The sequence below is a fragment of the Ascaphus truei genome, chromosome 3 (assembly GCF_040206685.1).
Source record: "Ascaphus truei isolate aAscTru1 chromosome 3, aAscTru1.hap1, whole genome shotgun sequence".
In the NCBI taxonomy this organism is placed as follows: Eukaryota; Metazoa; Chordata; class Amphibia; order Anura; family Ascaphidae; genus Ascaphus; species Ascaphus truei.
In genome coordinates, this window is record NC_134485.1 from 431,258,046 (window position 1) to 431,275,671 (window position 17,626).

General features: G+C 52.0%; 1 protein-coding gene across 3 annotated transcripts in view; it reads left to right on the forward strand.

The window, feature by feature from the left end:
• Nucleotides 1–17,626, forward strand: part of GSK3B (glycogen synthase kinase 3 beta) — a 291,716-nt gene that overhangs the window by 86,251 nt on the left and 187,839 nt on the right. For all 3 annotated transcript variants that reach the window (XM_075592907.1, XM_075592908.1, XM_075592909.1), the window contains exon 2: nucleotides 763–956. In XM_075592907.1, coding sequence (XP_075449022.1) covers nucleotides 763–956 — 194 coding nt within the window. The remainder of the gene's footprint in view (nucleotides 1–762; nucleotides 957–17,626) is intronic.

The window sequence follows — 17,626 nt, forward strand, 5'->3', positions numbered from 1 at the left end:
CATCTCCCTCTACACTGGGGGAGAGCGGGCTGCTGGGGCATCCAGAGGTTGGGGGTCGTAGCTGAAGCCAGAGTGCAGCATGCAGCCCCCAGGCCACCCGTGGCCCCTCGTGGCCCCTCAATGCTTTAGAACATTGGGACAGGGAATATCATTTTATTGGGGTGCAGGGTTTATCAGCTGTGACGGACACATGAAGAGGTTCTCTTATTTGGCAACCTGACAAAAACAAGTTGAGAAATGTATCAAGGAAAATATGAAATCTAATTGAAATTCGATTCAAGATTCAAAAGAACATCAACACTTTTGGAACAGGGAGAGATTAGCATTTTCCCCTCGGCGGGCAGTTGTGGTTTGATTGCGTTATTACAGAGGTAGCGCTGCCCTGTTGTGAGGTTTAAACAGGAATATATGAAAGGAACGGTTTGCCCTGCCACACAGAAGGGACGCTAAATACTATTAGGGATCCTTGTTATTTATATTTAATAAAAGCTGTACAATTTATTAAAAACTTCGCAGCATAGTAATAATACTTTGTGTGTTTGGGGCCCATCGGACAGGTTGGGGTTTTAGGAACTTGCTCATTCTTGGAGGATTCACTAAATTCCCATAAAAGGCCTCAGTCTGGGCTATTCCTGCGTGTGTCCGTGTCCACGTCTTCTGTATAAGTGGGTGTAATTATTGTGTATCTTTTTTTTTATCCCCCAATTGCTTTGCTGGCGTCCGTGTGACATTTCCTCCCCCTCCTCCCTCCTTGTCTTCCAGGAGACAAAGATGGCAGCAAAGTGACCACAGTGGTGGCGACCCCAGGACAGGGTCCTGACCGGCAGCAAGAGGTCAGCTACACAGACACCAAGGTGATTGGGAATGGATCTTTCGGCGTGGTCTACCAGGCCAAACTCTGCGACTCAGGGGAACTGGTGGCAATCAAGAAGGTTCTGCAGGACAAGAGATTCAAGGTGAGTGTCGGTGTTGTGTCTTTTGTCAGACACTTAAGTTCATGTTTCGGGCACTTGAAGTTAGTTTTGCATTTACTGCTTTGTATTTCTTGCTAAAAGGGATTTAAAAACAAACAAACGCTGTGAGAGGACAGGGGAAGTATAAATAGTACGGGTACCTGGGTAATCTCTCACCTGCAGCTCTGTAATGGGGGTAACACTATGAGAGGGCAGGGGAAGTATAAATAGTGCGGGCACCTGTGTAATCTCTCACCTGCAGCTCTGTAATGGGGGTAACACTATGAGAGGGCAGGGGAAGTATAAATACTGCGGGTACCTGGGTAATCTCTCACCTGCAGCTCTGTAATGGGGGTAACACTATGAGAGGGCAGGGGAAGTATAAATACTGCGGGTACCTGGGTAATCTCTCACCTGCAGCTCTGTAATGAGGGTAACACTATGAGAGGGCAGGGGAAGTATAAATAGTGCGGGTACCTGGGTAATCTCTCACCTGCAGCTCTGTAATGGGGGTAACACTATGAGAGGGCAGGGGAAGTATAAATACTGCGGGTACCTGGGTAATCTCTCACCTGCAGCCCTGTAATGGGGGTAACACTATGAGAGGACAGGGGAAGTATAAATAGTGCAGGTACCTGGGTAATCTCTCACCTGCAGCTCTGTAATGGGGTAACACTATGAGGGCAGGGGAAGTATAAATAGTGCGGGTACCTGGGTAATCTCTCACCTGCAGCTCTGTAATGGGGGTAACACTATGAGAGGGCAGGGGAAGTATAAATAGTGCGGGTACCTGGGTAATCTCTCACATGCAGCTCTGTAATGGGGGTAACACTATGAGATGACAGGGGAAGTATAAATACTGCGGGTACCTGGGTAATCTCTCACCTGCAGCTCTGTAATGGGGGTAACACTATGAGAGGGCAGGGGAAGTATAAATAGTGCGGGTACCTGGGTAATCTCTCACCTGCAGCTCTGTAATGGGGGTAACACTATGAGAGGGCAGGGGAAGTATAAATAGTGCGGGTACCTGGGTAATCTCTCACCTGCAGCTCTGTAATGGGGGTAACACTATGAGATGACAGGGGAAGTATAAATACTGCGGGTACCTGGGTAATCTCTCACCTGCAGCTCTGTAATGGGGGTAACACTATGAGAGGGCAGGGGAAGTATAAATAGTGCGGGTACCTGGGTAATCTCTCACCTGCAGCTCTGTAATGGGGGTAACACTATGAGAGGGCAGGGGAAGTATAAATACTGCGGGTACCTGGGTAATCTCTCACCTGCAGCTCTGTAATGGGGGTAACACTATGAGAGGACAGGGGAAGTATAAATAGTGCAGGTACCTGGGTAATCTCTCACCTGCAGCCCTGTAATGGGGGTAACACTATGAGAGGGCAGGGGAAGTATAAATAGTGCGGGTACCTGGGTAATCTCTCACCTGCAGCTCTGTAATGGGGGTAACACTATGAGAGGGCAGGGGAAGTATAAATAGTGCGGGTACCTGGGTAATCTCTCACCTGCAGCTCTGTAATGGGGGTAACACTATGAGAGGACAGGGGAAGTATAAATAGTGCGGGTACCTGGGTAATCTCTCACCTGCAGCTCTGTAATGGGGGTAACACTATGAGAGGGCAGGGGAAGTATAAATACTGCGGGTACCTGGGTAATCTCTCACCTGCAGCTCTGTAATGGGGGTAACACTATGAGAGGGCAGGGGAAGTATAAATAGTGCGGGTACCTGGGTAATCTCTCACCTGCAGCTCTGTAATGGGGGTAACACTATGAGAGGACAGGGGAAGTATAAATACTGCGGGTACCTGGGTAATCTCTCACCTGCAGCCCTGTAATGGGGGTAACACTATGAGAGGACAGGGGAAGTATAAATAGTGCGGGTACCTGGGTAATCTCTCACCTGCAGCTCTGTAAGGGGGGTAACACTATGAGAGGACAGGGGAAGTATAAATAGTGCGGGTATCTGGGTAATCTCTCACCTGCAGCCCTGTAATGGGGGTAACACTATGAGAGGGCAGGGGAAGTATAAATAGTGCGGGTACCTGGGTAATCTCTCACCTGCAGCTCTGTAATGGGGGTAACACTATGAGAGGGCAGGGGAAGTATAAATAGTGCGGGTACCTGGGTAATCTCTCACCTGCAGCTCTGTAATGGGGGTAACACTATGAGAGGGCAGGGGAAGTATAAATAGTGCGGGTACCTGGGTAATCTCTTACCTGCAGCTCTGTAATGGGGGTAACACTATGAGGACAGGGGAAGTATAAATAGTGCAGGTACCTGGGTAATCTCTCACCTGCAGCTCTGTAATGGGGGTAACACTATGAGAGGGCAGGGGAAGTATAAATAGTGCAGGTACCTGGGTAATCTCTCACCTGCAGCTCTGTAATGGGGGTAACACTATGAGAGGACAGGGGAAGTATAAATAGTGCAGGTACCTGGGTAATCTCTCACCTGCAGCTCTGTAATGGGGGTAACACTATGAGAGGGCAGGGGAAGTATAAATAGTGCGGGTACCTGGGTAATCTCTCACCTGCAGCTCTGTAATGGGGGTAACACTATGAGAGGGCAGGGGAAGTATAAATACTGCGGGTACCTGGGTAATCTCTCACCTGCAGCCCTGTAATGGGGGTAACACTATGAGAGGACAGGGGAAGTATAAATAGTGCAGGTACCTGGGTAATCTCTCACCTGCAGCTCTGTAATGGGGGTAACACTATGAGGGCAGGGGAAGTATAAATAGTGCGGGTACCTGGGTAATCTCTCACCTGCAGCTCTGTAATGGGGGTAACACTATGAGAGGGCAGGGGAAGTATAAATACTGCGGGTACCTGGGTAATCTCTCACCTGCAGCTCTGTAATGGGGGTAACACTATGAGAGGGCAGGGGAAGTATAAATAGTGCGGGTACCTGGGTAATCTCTCACCTGCAGCTCTGTAATGGGGGTAACACTATGAGAGGGCAGGGGAAGTATAAATACTGCAGGTACCTGGGTAATCTCTCACCTGCAGCTCTGTAATGGGGGTAACACTATGAGAGGGCAGGGGAAGTATAAATAGTGCGGGTACCTGGGTAATCTCTCACCTGCAGCTCTGTAATGGGGGTAACACTATGAGAGGGCAGGGGAAGTATAAATAGTGCGGGTACCTGGGTAATCTCTCACCTGCAGCTCTGTAATGGGGGTAACACTATGAGAGGACAGGGGAAGTATAAATAGTGCGGGTACCTGGGTAATCTCTCACCTGCAGCTCTGTAATGGGGGTAACACTATGAGAGGGCAGGGGAAGTATAAATACTGCAGGTACCTGGGTAATCTCTCACCTGCAGCTCTGTAATGGGGGTAACACTATGAGAGGGCAGGGGAAGTATAAATAGTGCGGGTACCTGGGTAATCTCTCACCTGCAGCTCTGTAATGGGGGTAACACTATGAGAGGACAGGGGAAGTATAAATACTGCGGGTACCTGGGTAATCTCTCACCTGCAGCCCTGTAATGGGGGTAACACTATGAGAGGATCGGGGAAGTATAAATAGTGCGGGTACCTGGGTAATCTCTCACCTGCAGCTCTGTAAGGGGGGTAACACTATGAGAGGGCAGGGGAAGTATAAATAGTCCGGGTACCTGGGTAATCTCTCACCTGGCAGCTCTGTAATGGGGGTAACACTATGAGAGGACAGGGGAAGTATAAATAGTGCGGGTACCTGGGTAATCTCTCACCTGCAGCTCTGTAATGAGGGTAACACTATGAGAGGGCAGGGGAAGTATAAATAGTGCGGGTACCTGGGTAATCTCTCACCTGCAGCTCTGTAATGGGGGTAACACTATGAGAGGGCAGGGGAAGTATAAATAGTGCGGGTACCTGGGTAATCTCTCACCTGCAGCTCTGTAATGGGGGTAACACTATGAGAGGGCAGGGGAAGTATAAATAGTGCAGGTACCTGGGTAATCTCTCACCTGCAGCTCTGTAATGGGGGTAACACTATGAGATGACAGGGGAAGTATAAATACTGCGGGTACCTGGGTAATCTCTCACCTGCAGCTCTGTAATGGGGGTAACACTATGAGAGGGCAGGGGAAGTATAAATAGTGCGGGTACCTGGGTAATCTCTCACCTGCAGCTCTGTAATGGGGGTAACACTATGAGAGGGCAGGGGAAGTATAAATAGTGCAGGTACCTGGGTAATCTCTCACCTGCAGCTCTGTAATGGGGGTAACACTATGAGAGGACAGGGGAAGTATAAATAGTGCGGGTACCTGGGTAATCTCTCACCTGCAGCTCTGTAATGGGGGTAACACTATGAGAGGGCAGGGGAAGTATAAATACTGCGGGTACCTGGGTAATCTCTCACCTGCAGCTCTGTAATAGGGGAAACGCTGTGAGAGGACAGGGGAAGTATAAATAGTGCAGGTACCTGGGTAATCTCTCACCTGCAGCTCTGTAATGGGGGTAACACTATGAGAGGGCAGGGGAAGTATAAATAGTGCAGGTACCTGGGTAATCTCTCACCTGCAGCTCTGTAATAGGGGTAACGCTGTGAGAGGACAGGGGAAGTATAAATAGTGCGAGTACCTGGGTAATCTCTCACCTGCAGCTCTGTAATGGGGGTAACACTATGAGAGGGCAGGGGAAGTATAAATAGTGCGGGCTCCTGGGTAATCTCTCACCTGCAGCCCTGTAATGGGCTTTGCCACGGAAGGGGAAGTGACCTGTGGCTCACAGTGTGACCCTCTGCCAGTAGTCACTTTAACAGAAGGCAGCTATTTCCCATGGAAACTTCCCCTCCCTGCAGGGTGTCATATTGCCTCCGAATCATTTTGTTAATACTGTCCTCCCTCTGCCCCCACTTACAAACTGTTAGTATGCAGTGTCTGTCCTGCTATTCACCCAGGGTGGTTACTGGAGATGACACGACCTTCATCATTAAACTCTGTACATCTGAAAGTCATCAGCCAAATGTAATCCTCAGCTAAACCTTTCTTCTGCCTCTTTAGCACATACAATTTGCACACATGCCACTATACCGGTTCTCTAACTATGGATGCACTCAGTGCGCCTGTGTATCTGTGCGCCTGTGTATCTGTGCATCTGTGCGCCTGTGTATCTGTGTATCTGTGCATCTGTGCGCCTGTGTATCTGTGCATCTGTGCGCCTGTGTATCTGGCGCCTGTGCGCCTTATCTGTGAGCCTGTGTATCGGTGCGTCTGAATCTGTGCGCCTGTGTATCTGTGCGCCTGTGTATCTGTGCGCCTGTGTATCTGTGCGCCTGTCTGTTTGCGTCATACACAGAAGTGGTATTTTGTTGTAGACGCTCTTCATGGCTTTGCAAGACAAGATTTCCACTTCTAGTAATTAAGTGCTGAGCGACTTTCCGTTTCCCAATCTAATCCTCCCCACGCGTGTCCATGCGGGTGGCAGTGTCGCGGCTATTAATAGAGCGGTTGTGCAACGCACGCTTTTGGATTTGTCATCCTTGAAACCGTTCCAGGTCTGTTTCATCTTTATGTTTAAACACACAGTGTCGGCTCCTCCGACCTGACTGAGCGAGGTGCCCGCAGCCTGACGTTTGGGTGCTGGAAGTGCTCACTCTTCCTTGTAGCTGCAGGGAAATGGTTACTTGGAGCCGAGAACTTAACGTTGCATTGGAAATAATTAGTCGCCTAATAAAAGCACTGTTGACTACTTTATTTCATTGGTTTAATTATAAGGGCCTCTCCCTGTGGAATCGTAGGCGCTTTGAAACATACATAGTGTTATTTAACGTTGGATTTCGGTAATAAAGGTAACAGAAAAAATAATCACTCATTAAATATTGTTGATAACTGACTTTTTGATCGCATCTGCTGAGATTAATTGGTTAAAAGAAGTGCCGTGTGTGCCACAGAGGAAAGGAAACGAGGCGCCTGGATGTGGGATTTGAGGAGGTGAGGTCATTAGACATTAGGCTGGTGGTCTTGTGATCCCAAACATCGCCGCACCTTCCCGTGGATTCTGTGGCCTTTTTTTATTCCGCTTGTTTTTTTGTGGGAAGGTTTTTGGGTCAGGATCTGAAAACCTCACTGTGAAGCAAACGTGGAAGGTGTGACATGCCTGAGCGCTTTCACTTTATTCCACAGATCCCCTCTGAGTTACTTTGCGACACTGATGTGTGTCACATGGTACATGATATAGGCGATTGGTGGCAGCACACGTGTAAGGGCTGTTCTATAGTGCGCGCGCGGGCGTGTGCACAGCACCGTGCGTGCACGTTTCGTTTAGATATTGCAGGCGGCTAGGGGGCATGACAGCGTTAGGAAATGTCTTATTAGTTTACTGTGAGTGCTCATTTGCATGTGAGTACCCAGAATCCCTGGCTGCAGTGCAGGCACTGTGTGCTAAGAGATAATGGGGAAAGTCAGGGCTGCAGACCTGCCTGGGACACGTGAATGTGCTCACGTGAGATTTCCATTTGCTGTGGAGGGTTGTGTCCCTTTTTTTCACCCCGTATCTTACTCTGTGTCTGGTTGTTGGTTTACACATACAAGAGGTCCTGGCAATAGTGTAACAGATGTGTGAGCACACACCGCCTCCCGGGACTACATTACTACGGACAGCTTCTCAGTTCTCCCCTCCTCCCCCTCTTCCTTCTCCCCCCTCTTCCCCCCACCCCCCCCCCCCACACTTGGCATACTTTCTGTGGGCCCTGCACGATTCATTGCTTCTCACGTGGCCCAGATCCCGACCATTCTTCCCGTCTCTCGGCTCCAAGTCTGTGTTAGGAATTTCACCAAAGAATGGAGGCCACATGGCAGGGAGCGGAGAGAATAAATCAGCCGGCAGCTTTCCCGGGGTGGCAGGGCTCCAGTGCATGCAATGTGCCACTGTCCTCTCTCGCAGGGCCGGCAGCAGGGGCTCCAGTGCATGCAATGTGCCACTGTCCTCTCTCGCAGGGCCGGTAGCTTCCCCGGGGTGGCAGGGGCTCCAGTGCATGCAATGTGCCACAGTCCTCTCTCGCAGGGCCGGCAGCAGGGGCTCCAGTGCATGCAATGTGCCACTGTCCTCTCTCGCAGGGCCGGCAGCTTCCCCGGGGTGGCAGGGGCTCCAGTGCATGCAATGTGCCACAGTCCTCTCTCGCAGGGCCGGCAGCAGGGGCTCCAGTGCATGCAATGTGCCACTGTCCTCTCTCGCAGGGCCGGCAGCTTCCCCGGGGTGGCAGGGGCTCCAGTGCATGCAATGTGCCACCGTCCTCTCTCGCAGGGCCGGCAGCTTCCCGGGCGGCAGGGGCTCCAGTGCATGCAACGTGCCAGCGTCCTCTCTCGCAGGGCCGGCAGCTTCCCCGGGGCGGCAGGGGCTCCAGTGCATGCAATGTGCCACCGTCCTCTCTCGCAGGGCTGGCAGCTTCCCGGGGCAGCAGGGGCTCCAGTGCATGCAATGTGCCAGCGTCCTCTCTCGCAGGGTCGGTAGCTTCCCGGGGCAGCAGGGGCTCCCGTGCATGCAATGTGCCACCGTCCTCTCTCGCAGGGCTGGCAGCTTCCCGGGGCAGCAGGGGCTCCAGTGCATGCAATGTGCCACTGTCCTCTCTCGCAGGGCCGGCAGCTTCCCGGGGCAGCAGGGGCTCCAGTGCATGCAATGTGCCAGCGTCCTCTCTCGCAGGGTCGGTAGCTTCCCGGGGCAGCAGGGGCTCCCGTGCATGCAATGTGCCACCGTCCTCTCTCGCAGGGCCGGCAGCTTCCCCGGGGCGGCAGGGGCTCCCGTGCATGCAATGTGCCACCGTCCTCTCTCGCAGGGCTGGCAGCTTCCCGGGGCAGCAGGGGCTCCAGTGCATGCAATGTGCCAGCGTCCTCTCTCGCAGGGTCGGCAGGGGCTCCAGTGCATGCAATGTGCCAGCGTCCTCTCTCGCAGGGGCGGCAGGGGCTCCAGTGCATGCAATGTGCCAGCGTCCTCTCTCGCAGGGTCGGTAGCTTCCCGGGGCAGCAGGGGCTCCCGTGCATGCAATGTGCCAGCGTCCTCTCTCGCAGGGCTGGCAGCTTCCCGGGGCAGCAGGGGCTCCCGTGCATGCAATGTGCCACCGTCCTCTCTCGCAGGGCCGGCAGCTTCCCCGGGGAGGCAGGGGCTCCCGTGCATGCAATGTGCCACCGTCCTCTCTCGCAGGGCCGGCAGCTTCCCCGGGGAGGCAGGGGCTCCAGTGCATGCAATGTGCCACCGTCCTCTCTCGCAGGGCCGGCAGCTTCCCCGGGGAGGCAGGGGCTCCCGTGCATGCAATGTGCCAGCGTCCTCTCTCGCAGGGCCGGCAGCTTCCCCGGGGAGGCAGGGGCTCCCGTGCATGCAATGTGCCACCGTCCTCTCTCGCAGGGCTGGCAGCTTCCCCTGGGAGGCAGGGGCTCCAGTGCATGCAATGTGCCACCGTCCTCTCTCGCAGGGCCGGCAGCTTCCCCGGGCCGGCAGGGGCTCCAGTGCATGCAATGTCTCTGTATATAATAACAACAAAATAAGCATATCATGACGTTAGAGTGTAAGCTCTGCGGGGCAGGGATTTCCTTTTCTGTTGGCTGCACTTATTGTATTATAATTCCCTGTATGCATAGTCTCTGTGAAGCGCTGAGCACACTGTGGGCGCGGTATAAATCACGGTATGCATGTAGTTGCAGCAAAGCAAAGTTTGAGAGTTTATGGCATCGGAGGAAACGGCAGCGCTCATTTCCTTGGAGACACGTCACAGACTGGCGTATTGCCCGGCTCCCAGCCTGGAGGCGAGATCACGGGAGATTACCGGGAGATTACCGGGGATCTGTTACCCGGCGACCCGGTGCTTTACATTGTTGCAAGGTATTTTCCTGTGGGCTTGATCCTTGCTGGTAAATTCTCTGTGCAAACCGTTAGTGTGTAAGTAATGCAACGTTTTCCTTTACTGATTGCCGGGGCACAACTCGTTCCCAATCTTTGGTCCCCCAAGTTATTTATGTTGTTTATTTTTTACGTCGATTTTGGCCTCAATAAAAGGGGATCAGGTTTTTTAAAGCCAAAAATTTTTTTTTGATTTTTTTTTTTAGATAAATATATATTTTTGTTTATTTGGTTCATCTCGGTTTCACTTGTAGGCCAGCGGTGCTCGTTAAAAGCCCTTAACTGAATGAAGACGTTCTGTGCAGATCTCGCCTCAGGACTCACATAGGGGATCCGGGGTACCGGTGCTGTAAGAGGATCCGGGGTACCGGTGCTGTAAGAGGATCCGAGGTACCGGTGCTGTAAGAGGATCCGGGGTACCGGTGCTGTAAGAGGATCTGGGGTACCGGTGCTGTAAGAGGATCCGGAGTACCGGTGCTGTAAGAGGATCCGGGGTACCGGTGCTGTAAGAGGATCCGTGGTACCGGTGCTGTAAGAGGATAGGGGGTACCGGTGCTGTAAGAGGATAGGGGGTACCGGTGCTGTAAGAGGATCCGGGGTACCGGTGCTGTAAGAGGATCCGGGGTATCGGTGCTGTAAGAGGATCCGAGGTACCGGTGCTGTAAGAGGATCCGGGGTACCGGTGCTGTAAGAGGATCCGGGGTACCGGTGCTGTAAGAGGATCCGGGGTACCGGTGCTATAAGAGGATCCGGGGTACCGGTGCTGTAAGAGGATCCGGGGTACCGGTGCTGTAAGAGGATCCGGGGTACCGGTGCTGTAAGAGGATCCGGAGTACCGGTGCTGTAAGAGGATCCGGGGTACCGGTGCTGTAAGAGGATCCGGGGTACCGGTGCTGTAAGAGGATCCGGGTACCGGTGCTGTAAGAGGATCCGGGGTTCCGGTGCTGTAAGAGGATCCGGGGTACCGGTGCTGTAAGAGTACCGGTGCTGTAAGAGGATCCGGGGTACCGGTGCTGTAAGAGGATCCGGGGTACCGGTGCTGTAAGAGGATCCGGGGTACCGGTGCTGTAAGAGGATCCGGGGTACCGGTGCTGTAAGAGGATCCGGGGTACCGGTGCTGTAAGAGGATCCGGGGGTACCGGTGCTGTAAGAGGATCCGGGGTACAGGTGCTGTAAGAGGATCCGGGGTACCGGTGCTGTAAGAGGATCCGGGGTACCGGTGCTGTAAGAGGTGTCCATGTGACCAGTTTCACGGTCTCCTGGATACAGTAACATGACCTCTTTATAGCGCCACTTTTGTCGGCTGGATCCTCCCTGGCCCGCTATCTGAGCGGAGCTGTAATCTTTCTCAACGTGCTCCTTAAATGCGCAATCCAAGGGGGAAACACGGGGCTGAGGCCGGGGGTCTGAGCTGCACCCCGTTAATTTCAGCTCTGGGGGTCCCCTGCTTCCGGAGATACGTGCCTCCGAATGGGGGCGGCGGTATCTCCTGCTTTTTATAAGCTCCCGTGTCACTTGGGCCAATAGGAAGCTGCACCGGATGACATCACGGCTTCCTATTGGCGGGAGCTTTGAAAAGCGGCCATAATGTGAACCCTACTGCCGGCAGCCCTCCGGAGGTAAGTATCTGCGCAGGCAGGGCGTCCCGGGGCTGAAGTGAAAGGGGTTCAGTTCCAGAGATCCCCGGCTTCACTCCAAGGTTTAAATAAATACACATGTGCTGCTGGATTGCCGCTTTAATACGCTAATTACTTAATTACTCTCCCAAGCGCTGGCGTTACAACAAAGCAGAGTGTCAGACAAGCATTGCAGTCCTCCATGGAAGGAAGGGGTTAAAATAAATTAGAATGGGATGAAAGGCGCGCTTCCCTAACCGTGTGCATCAGGCCGCGTATCCCTGCCCGGCGCGTTCCGCACCCTGCCGTTACAGAGCCTTCCCGTTTACTGGGTCAGAGTAACGTTACCCTGCCTGATATGGGGGGGGGGGGAGAGCACATACAGCAGGGGTAGCAATGTACTTTTCCCCCCTCCCCCCACACGTTACCCTGCCTGATATGGGGGGGGGGGCGCGGGGGAGGGGGGGAGAGCACATACAGCAGGGGTAGCGATGTACTTTTCCCCCCTCCCCCCCACACGTTACCCTGCCTGATGTGGGGGGGGGGCGGGGGAGGGGGCACATACAGCAGGGGTAGCGATGTACCACCCCCCTCCCCCCACACGTTACCCTGCCTGATGTGGGGGGAGGGGAGAGAGCACATACAGCAGGGGTAGCGATGTACCACCCCCCTCCCCCCACACGTTACCCTGCCTGATGTGGGGGGAGGGGAGAGGGCACATACAGCAGGGGTAGCGATGTACCACCCCCCTCCCCCCACACGTTACCCTGCCTGATGTGGGGGGAGGGGAGAGGGCACATACAGCAGGGGTAGCGATGTACTTTCCCCCACACGTTACCCTGCCTGATGTGGGGGGAGAGGAGAGAGCACATACAGCAGGGGTAGCGATGTACCACCCCCCTCCCCCCACACGTTACCCTGCCTGATGTGGGGGGAGGGGAGAGGGCACATACAGCAGAGACGTTGCAGCCGCCGCAGTAAGCGCTTCTTCCCCTCCCCCTCCAGTCAGCTGCTTTATGAGCCAGAACAGGGCCGGCCAACTCCAGTCCTAAGGGGCCACCAACAGGTCAGGTTTTCAGGATATCCCAGCTTCAGCACAGGTGGCTCAATCAGAGGCTCAGTCAATGACTGAACCACCTGTGCTGAAGCAGGGATATCCTGAAAACCTGACCTGTTGGTAGCCCTTGAGGACTGGAGTTGCCCGCCCCTGAGCTAGAGTATAACCCTTCAATGTACTGCAGACCCCGGTGGCAGAGAAAGTGTTAATTGCCTAGACATGCAGCAGTCCAGCCTGGCATGCCCTTGAATGGCCCAGGGCAAGGGCAGCTGCCTGCCGCCTCCCCCCCCCTCGCTGAGTTGGGGGATGCTTTGTTATCCGGCGTGCGCGTTCTCCGCCCCCCACTGCCTCTTCCTTTTGCTTTGCATCCCACAGACAATGCCCTGTGTCCCAGCTCAGGCCACGCTCTGTGAGCCGCACGGCTGAGAACTGGCACAGGTTTCTGCTCTCTGGCTGGGCAAGTCTTCTGAATCGAGGCTGCAGCTTTCTTCTGGTGCAGAGCGCACGCCCAGCATTGTGGAACCGCGCTCTCCGTGTTAACAGTGCGTCGGGAACACGGGTACATGGCCCTGTAAATGTAATTGGGGCGGCCCCCTCCTCTGTAACTTGCTGCTTTATTGGGGTGATGGAGGGAGACGAGGGGATTTGCCCACGTTAGGTGAGGCTGGGACTCGCCGTGTTCGGAAGATGGCAGCTTGGAGCCGCCATGTTTATTTTATAAAATACATGGAGTTACCTCTCGTTTTCAGGTATGTCCTGGGTATAAAGTAAAGGTGACAACATGTATGTATGTCTTTATTTATATCGCGCCATTCATTTACATAGCAGTAATACACGGGACAATTTTCTAAATAACAAATAATACAAATAACACATAATGGGAAGAGCAAATGGCGAGAAAAACAGAACTGCGCAAAGTGATAAACACTAAAACCACAGGAAACACAAATATAATGCACAATCTAAACTAAATAAATGTAACTCTCCTGCAGCTGCCCAAACTCTTACTCAGGGAGAGAAGTCCGTGTAATGCTGGAACAGGAGAGACAGGCAGAAACAGGACATGGAGTGCTCTGTATAGCATCAATAGGTGATACCAGCTGAATATGAATACACTTACAGGATAACACTTTAAATCAAGCAGAGTAGGTTATCTTTGCTGAATATATAGTTGCAGAGGGCCCACTCCATCAGGGTGGGCTGGGCTCCTCAGGAGAGATCCTTCTCATATATAGAAAACATCCTCTAATCTCATAGGTTCAGCTGGGTTCTCAGAACAAATAATGGCAATATGATAAGGGGAACAAAGAGAAAGAGTGTACTCATGTACAACAGATTGGAGTGGACCCTCTCTAACAATATATGCAGCTAAGATTACAGTATGGGTCTGCAGTTCAAGCAAAATCCTACGTGTGTTTAAAAAAATCAGTTCTGTACTATGAGAAAATACTTGTAGCATGTACAGAAAACTAAAAACTTTAAAAGACATTTTTAATGTATTCTAATGTAACAAGCATTTTTGTTTCTATAGAAACCATTTACAAAGTCACATCTCCTTTCCCCTTCTGAGACAGGCTCTGGCTCTTGAGCGATGCCCTCTCTCTAGCAGTGCACCAATTGTATCTAGTACCTGCCTGGTCACATGATCTTCCCCACAGAATCTTCTGCAGCCCCAACTGTGATTTACAGAACCCCCGAGCCGAATCTTCAGCGATCGATTACAGGAGAATGGATCGATCGGCAACTTAGCTAATCACTTGTCAGTGTGCAGATTGTACTGACGCACATATTGAGCGGAAGAACATTTTTTTTAAAACAGCAGCTTTGAAGATAGATAGATATTGAGGGAGGGTGCTAGTCATATATACAGGGGAAGGGTATTCCAGAGGTGTGGGGCAGGCAGTGAGAAAGGTTTAAGGCGGGAGAGGGCTTTAGGCACAAAAGGAGTATAGAGAAGATATCCTTGAGCAGAACGCATTACTACTTACAGTTACAAACATGTTTACAATGAGAAACAGCCGAAGTCTTGAAGGAACTTGGACAGGAATCGGATTTGAGGGACTCTGGTAAATTGTCCCAGCAGGGGGGTGATCGGTGCGAGATGTGAGGGCGACCAGATTCTTTATTGAAACATGGCACTATAAGCAGGTTTCTGGTGGCAGATCTAAGGAGATAAGTGCTGTGTATAGTGGGGGTGAGAAGCATGCTCAGATAATTGGGTAACTTGTCCAGGAAGTACTGGAAGGTGGGACAGGAACGATGTTGTTATTATACTGCTCCTTCAGTCCTATGGGGTATAGCTGAAGTGACAAATACTTCCAGCTTAGCTCGGTGTCTGCCCCACATGCGCACGCACCACCCTCTGCAAGAGAGTGACTGTGCTGCTGGGTATTTTGCTCACATAGCATCTTATTAATATAGAGTAATGGCGTAAATGGGGAAAATAAAGGGGCGGAGGGTCGCCTTGCATGGGGAGGGAGACTAACCTCTGTTTGTAGTTGCCCCTCTCCGTGATGCTATGTTAGTATCCTTCAGTAGCCGTGCCGGTTGCGTGCAGACAGCTCCTGCGGCTGTAGTGAGGACTCCCACGTTCCCTCGGAGCCGCGCTTCCTGGATCAGATGTCATCAAGCGGAGAAATAGCATACAGTATGAATGCGGTGGTATCCGGAGCAGCAGCAATGGTTGGCAAGAAGAACTCCATTCACCCAGGATCAAAACTAGAAAGCTTTAGTGACATAAATGTAGAACAGCAGCGTCCATACCTCCCTCCTACGCGTTTCACGCAGCTAGTGCGCTTTGTCAAATTCTCTGTTCACATAGAAGGCTTTCTCCTATCTTCTGTGAAGAATTCTATCCTGAACCTTTGTAAAGTGCATTTCATAGACCTGTGCCCTGATCTCAAACAATGAGGCACGGGGCCAGTCATCTTTTAACAAAACGTCCGTGGAGTATAATCTGTGTGCGCAGAGACCCCGCAGGGGGCAGTACTGTTACTGGGAGTGGGGGGGAGACCCCGCAGGGGGCAGTACTGTTACTGAGAGTGGGGGGAGAGACCCTGCAGGGGGCAGTACTGTTACTGGGAGGGGGGAGAGACCCCGCAGGGGGCAGTACTGTTACTGGGAGTGGGGGGGAGACCCCGCAGGGGGCAGTACTGTTACTGAGAGGGGGGGAGAGACCCTGCAGGGGGCAGTACTGTTACTGGGAGGGGGGGGGGGAGAGACCCCACAGGGGGCAGTACTGGGAGGGGGGGGAGAGACCCCGCAGGGGGCAGTACTGTTACTGTGTGGGAGGGGGACCCCGCAGGCCTCGCTGAACAGCTGCATAGGAAAGTTAGATAGTTGCTCCCTTTTGCGTGAGCGTTGTGCTGGTGGGATGTGCAATCCCAGGTAATACAGCTACATACTCACATTACCTGGGCACATTACAAGAGAGCATATTGTAAAGAAACCAGTGATGTACATTTGTGTTATTGCCACGGTATTAGTCAGTATAGATTTTATATCAAAGCAGAAAGGGGAAGAGACCGGCGGTTTCCAGACACCCATGTGCTGCTCTATCAAGTCTGCTCCTGAGCGTCATTAATCACATGCTGGGCTCTGGGACTTAGTCCTCCTTCCTGTGAAGAAGGATTTCAGTGTAATGCAGACCATGTGCCTGAGATTATAACCTGTGCATTACATGTATACTGAAAGCACAGCGGCGTGTGCCTGAGATTATAACCTGAGCGTTACATGTATACTGAAAGCACAGCGGCGTGTGCCTGAGATTATAACCTGAGCGTTACATGTATACTGAAAGCACAGCGGCGTGTGCCTGAGATTATAACCTGAGCGTTACATGTATACTGAAAGCACAGCGGCGTGTGCCTGAGATTATAACCTGAGCGTTGCATGTATACTGAAAGCACAGCGGCATGTGCCTGAGATTATAACCTGAGCGTTACATGTATACTGAAAGCACAGCGGCGTGTGCCTGAGATTATAACCTGAGCGTTGCATGTATACTGAAAGCACAGCGGCATGTGCCTGAGATTATAACCTGAGCGTTACATGTATACTGAAAGCACTGCGGCGTGTGCCTGAGATTATAACCTGAGCGTTACATGTATACTGAAAGCACAGCGGCGTGTGCCTGAGATTATAACCTGAGCGTTACATGTATACTGAAAGCACAGCGGCGTGTGACTGAGATTATAACCTGAGCATTACATGTATACTGAAAGCACAGCGGCGTGTGACTGAGATTATAACCTGAGCATTACATGTATACTGAAAGCACAGCCACATGTGCCTGAGATTATAACCTGAGCGTTACATGTACACGTATACTGAAAGCACAGCAGCGTGTGCCTGAGATTATAATCAGCGCGTTACATGTATACTGAAAGCACAGTGACATGTGCCTGAGATTATAACCTGAGCGTTACATGTATACTGAAAGCACAGCGGCGTGTGTCTGAGATTATAACCTGAGCGTTACATGTATACTGAAAGCACTGCGGCGTGTGCCTGAGATTATAACCTGAGCGTTACATGTATACTGAAAGCACAGCGGCGTGTGCCTGAGATTATAACCTGAGCGTTACATGTATACTGAAAGCACAGCGGCGTGTGCCTGAGATTATAACCTGAGCGTTACATGTATACTGAAAGCACAGCGGCGTGTGCCTGAGATTATAACCTGAGCGTTACATGTATACTGAAAGCACAGCGGCGTGTGCCGGAGATTATAACCTGAGCGTTACATGTATACTGAAAGCACAGCGGCATGTGCCGGAGATTATAACCTGAGCGTTACATGTATACTGAAAGCACTGCGGCGTGTGCCTGAGATTATAACCTGAGCGTTACATGTATACTGAAAGCACAGCGGCATGTGCCGGAGATTATAACCTGAGCGTTACATGTATACTGAAAGCACTGCGGCGTGTGCCTGAGATTATAACCTGAGCGTTACATCTTTATACTATATTAGTGAAAGCACTGTATGTTTGCCTGCCTGGATGTCCGGTGTCCCTAGGGGAAATCTCATTGGTCCCTTGGGTCGCCCGCCCCCGCACACCTCTCATTGGCCTGAGGCGGAGTGACGGCCCACACACACACACACACACAACACAGCAGCTCTATACACACACACACACACACACACAACACAGCAGCTCTATACACA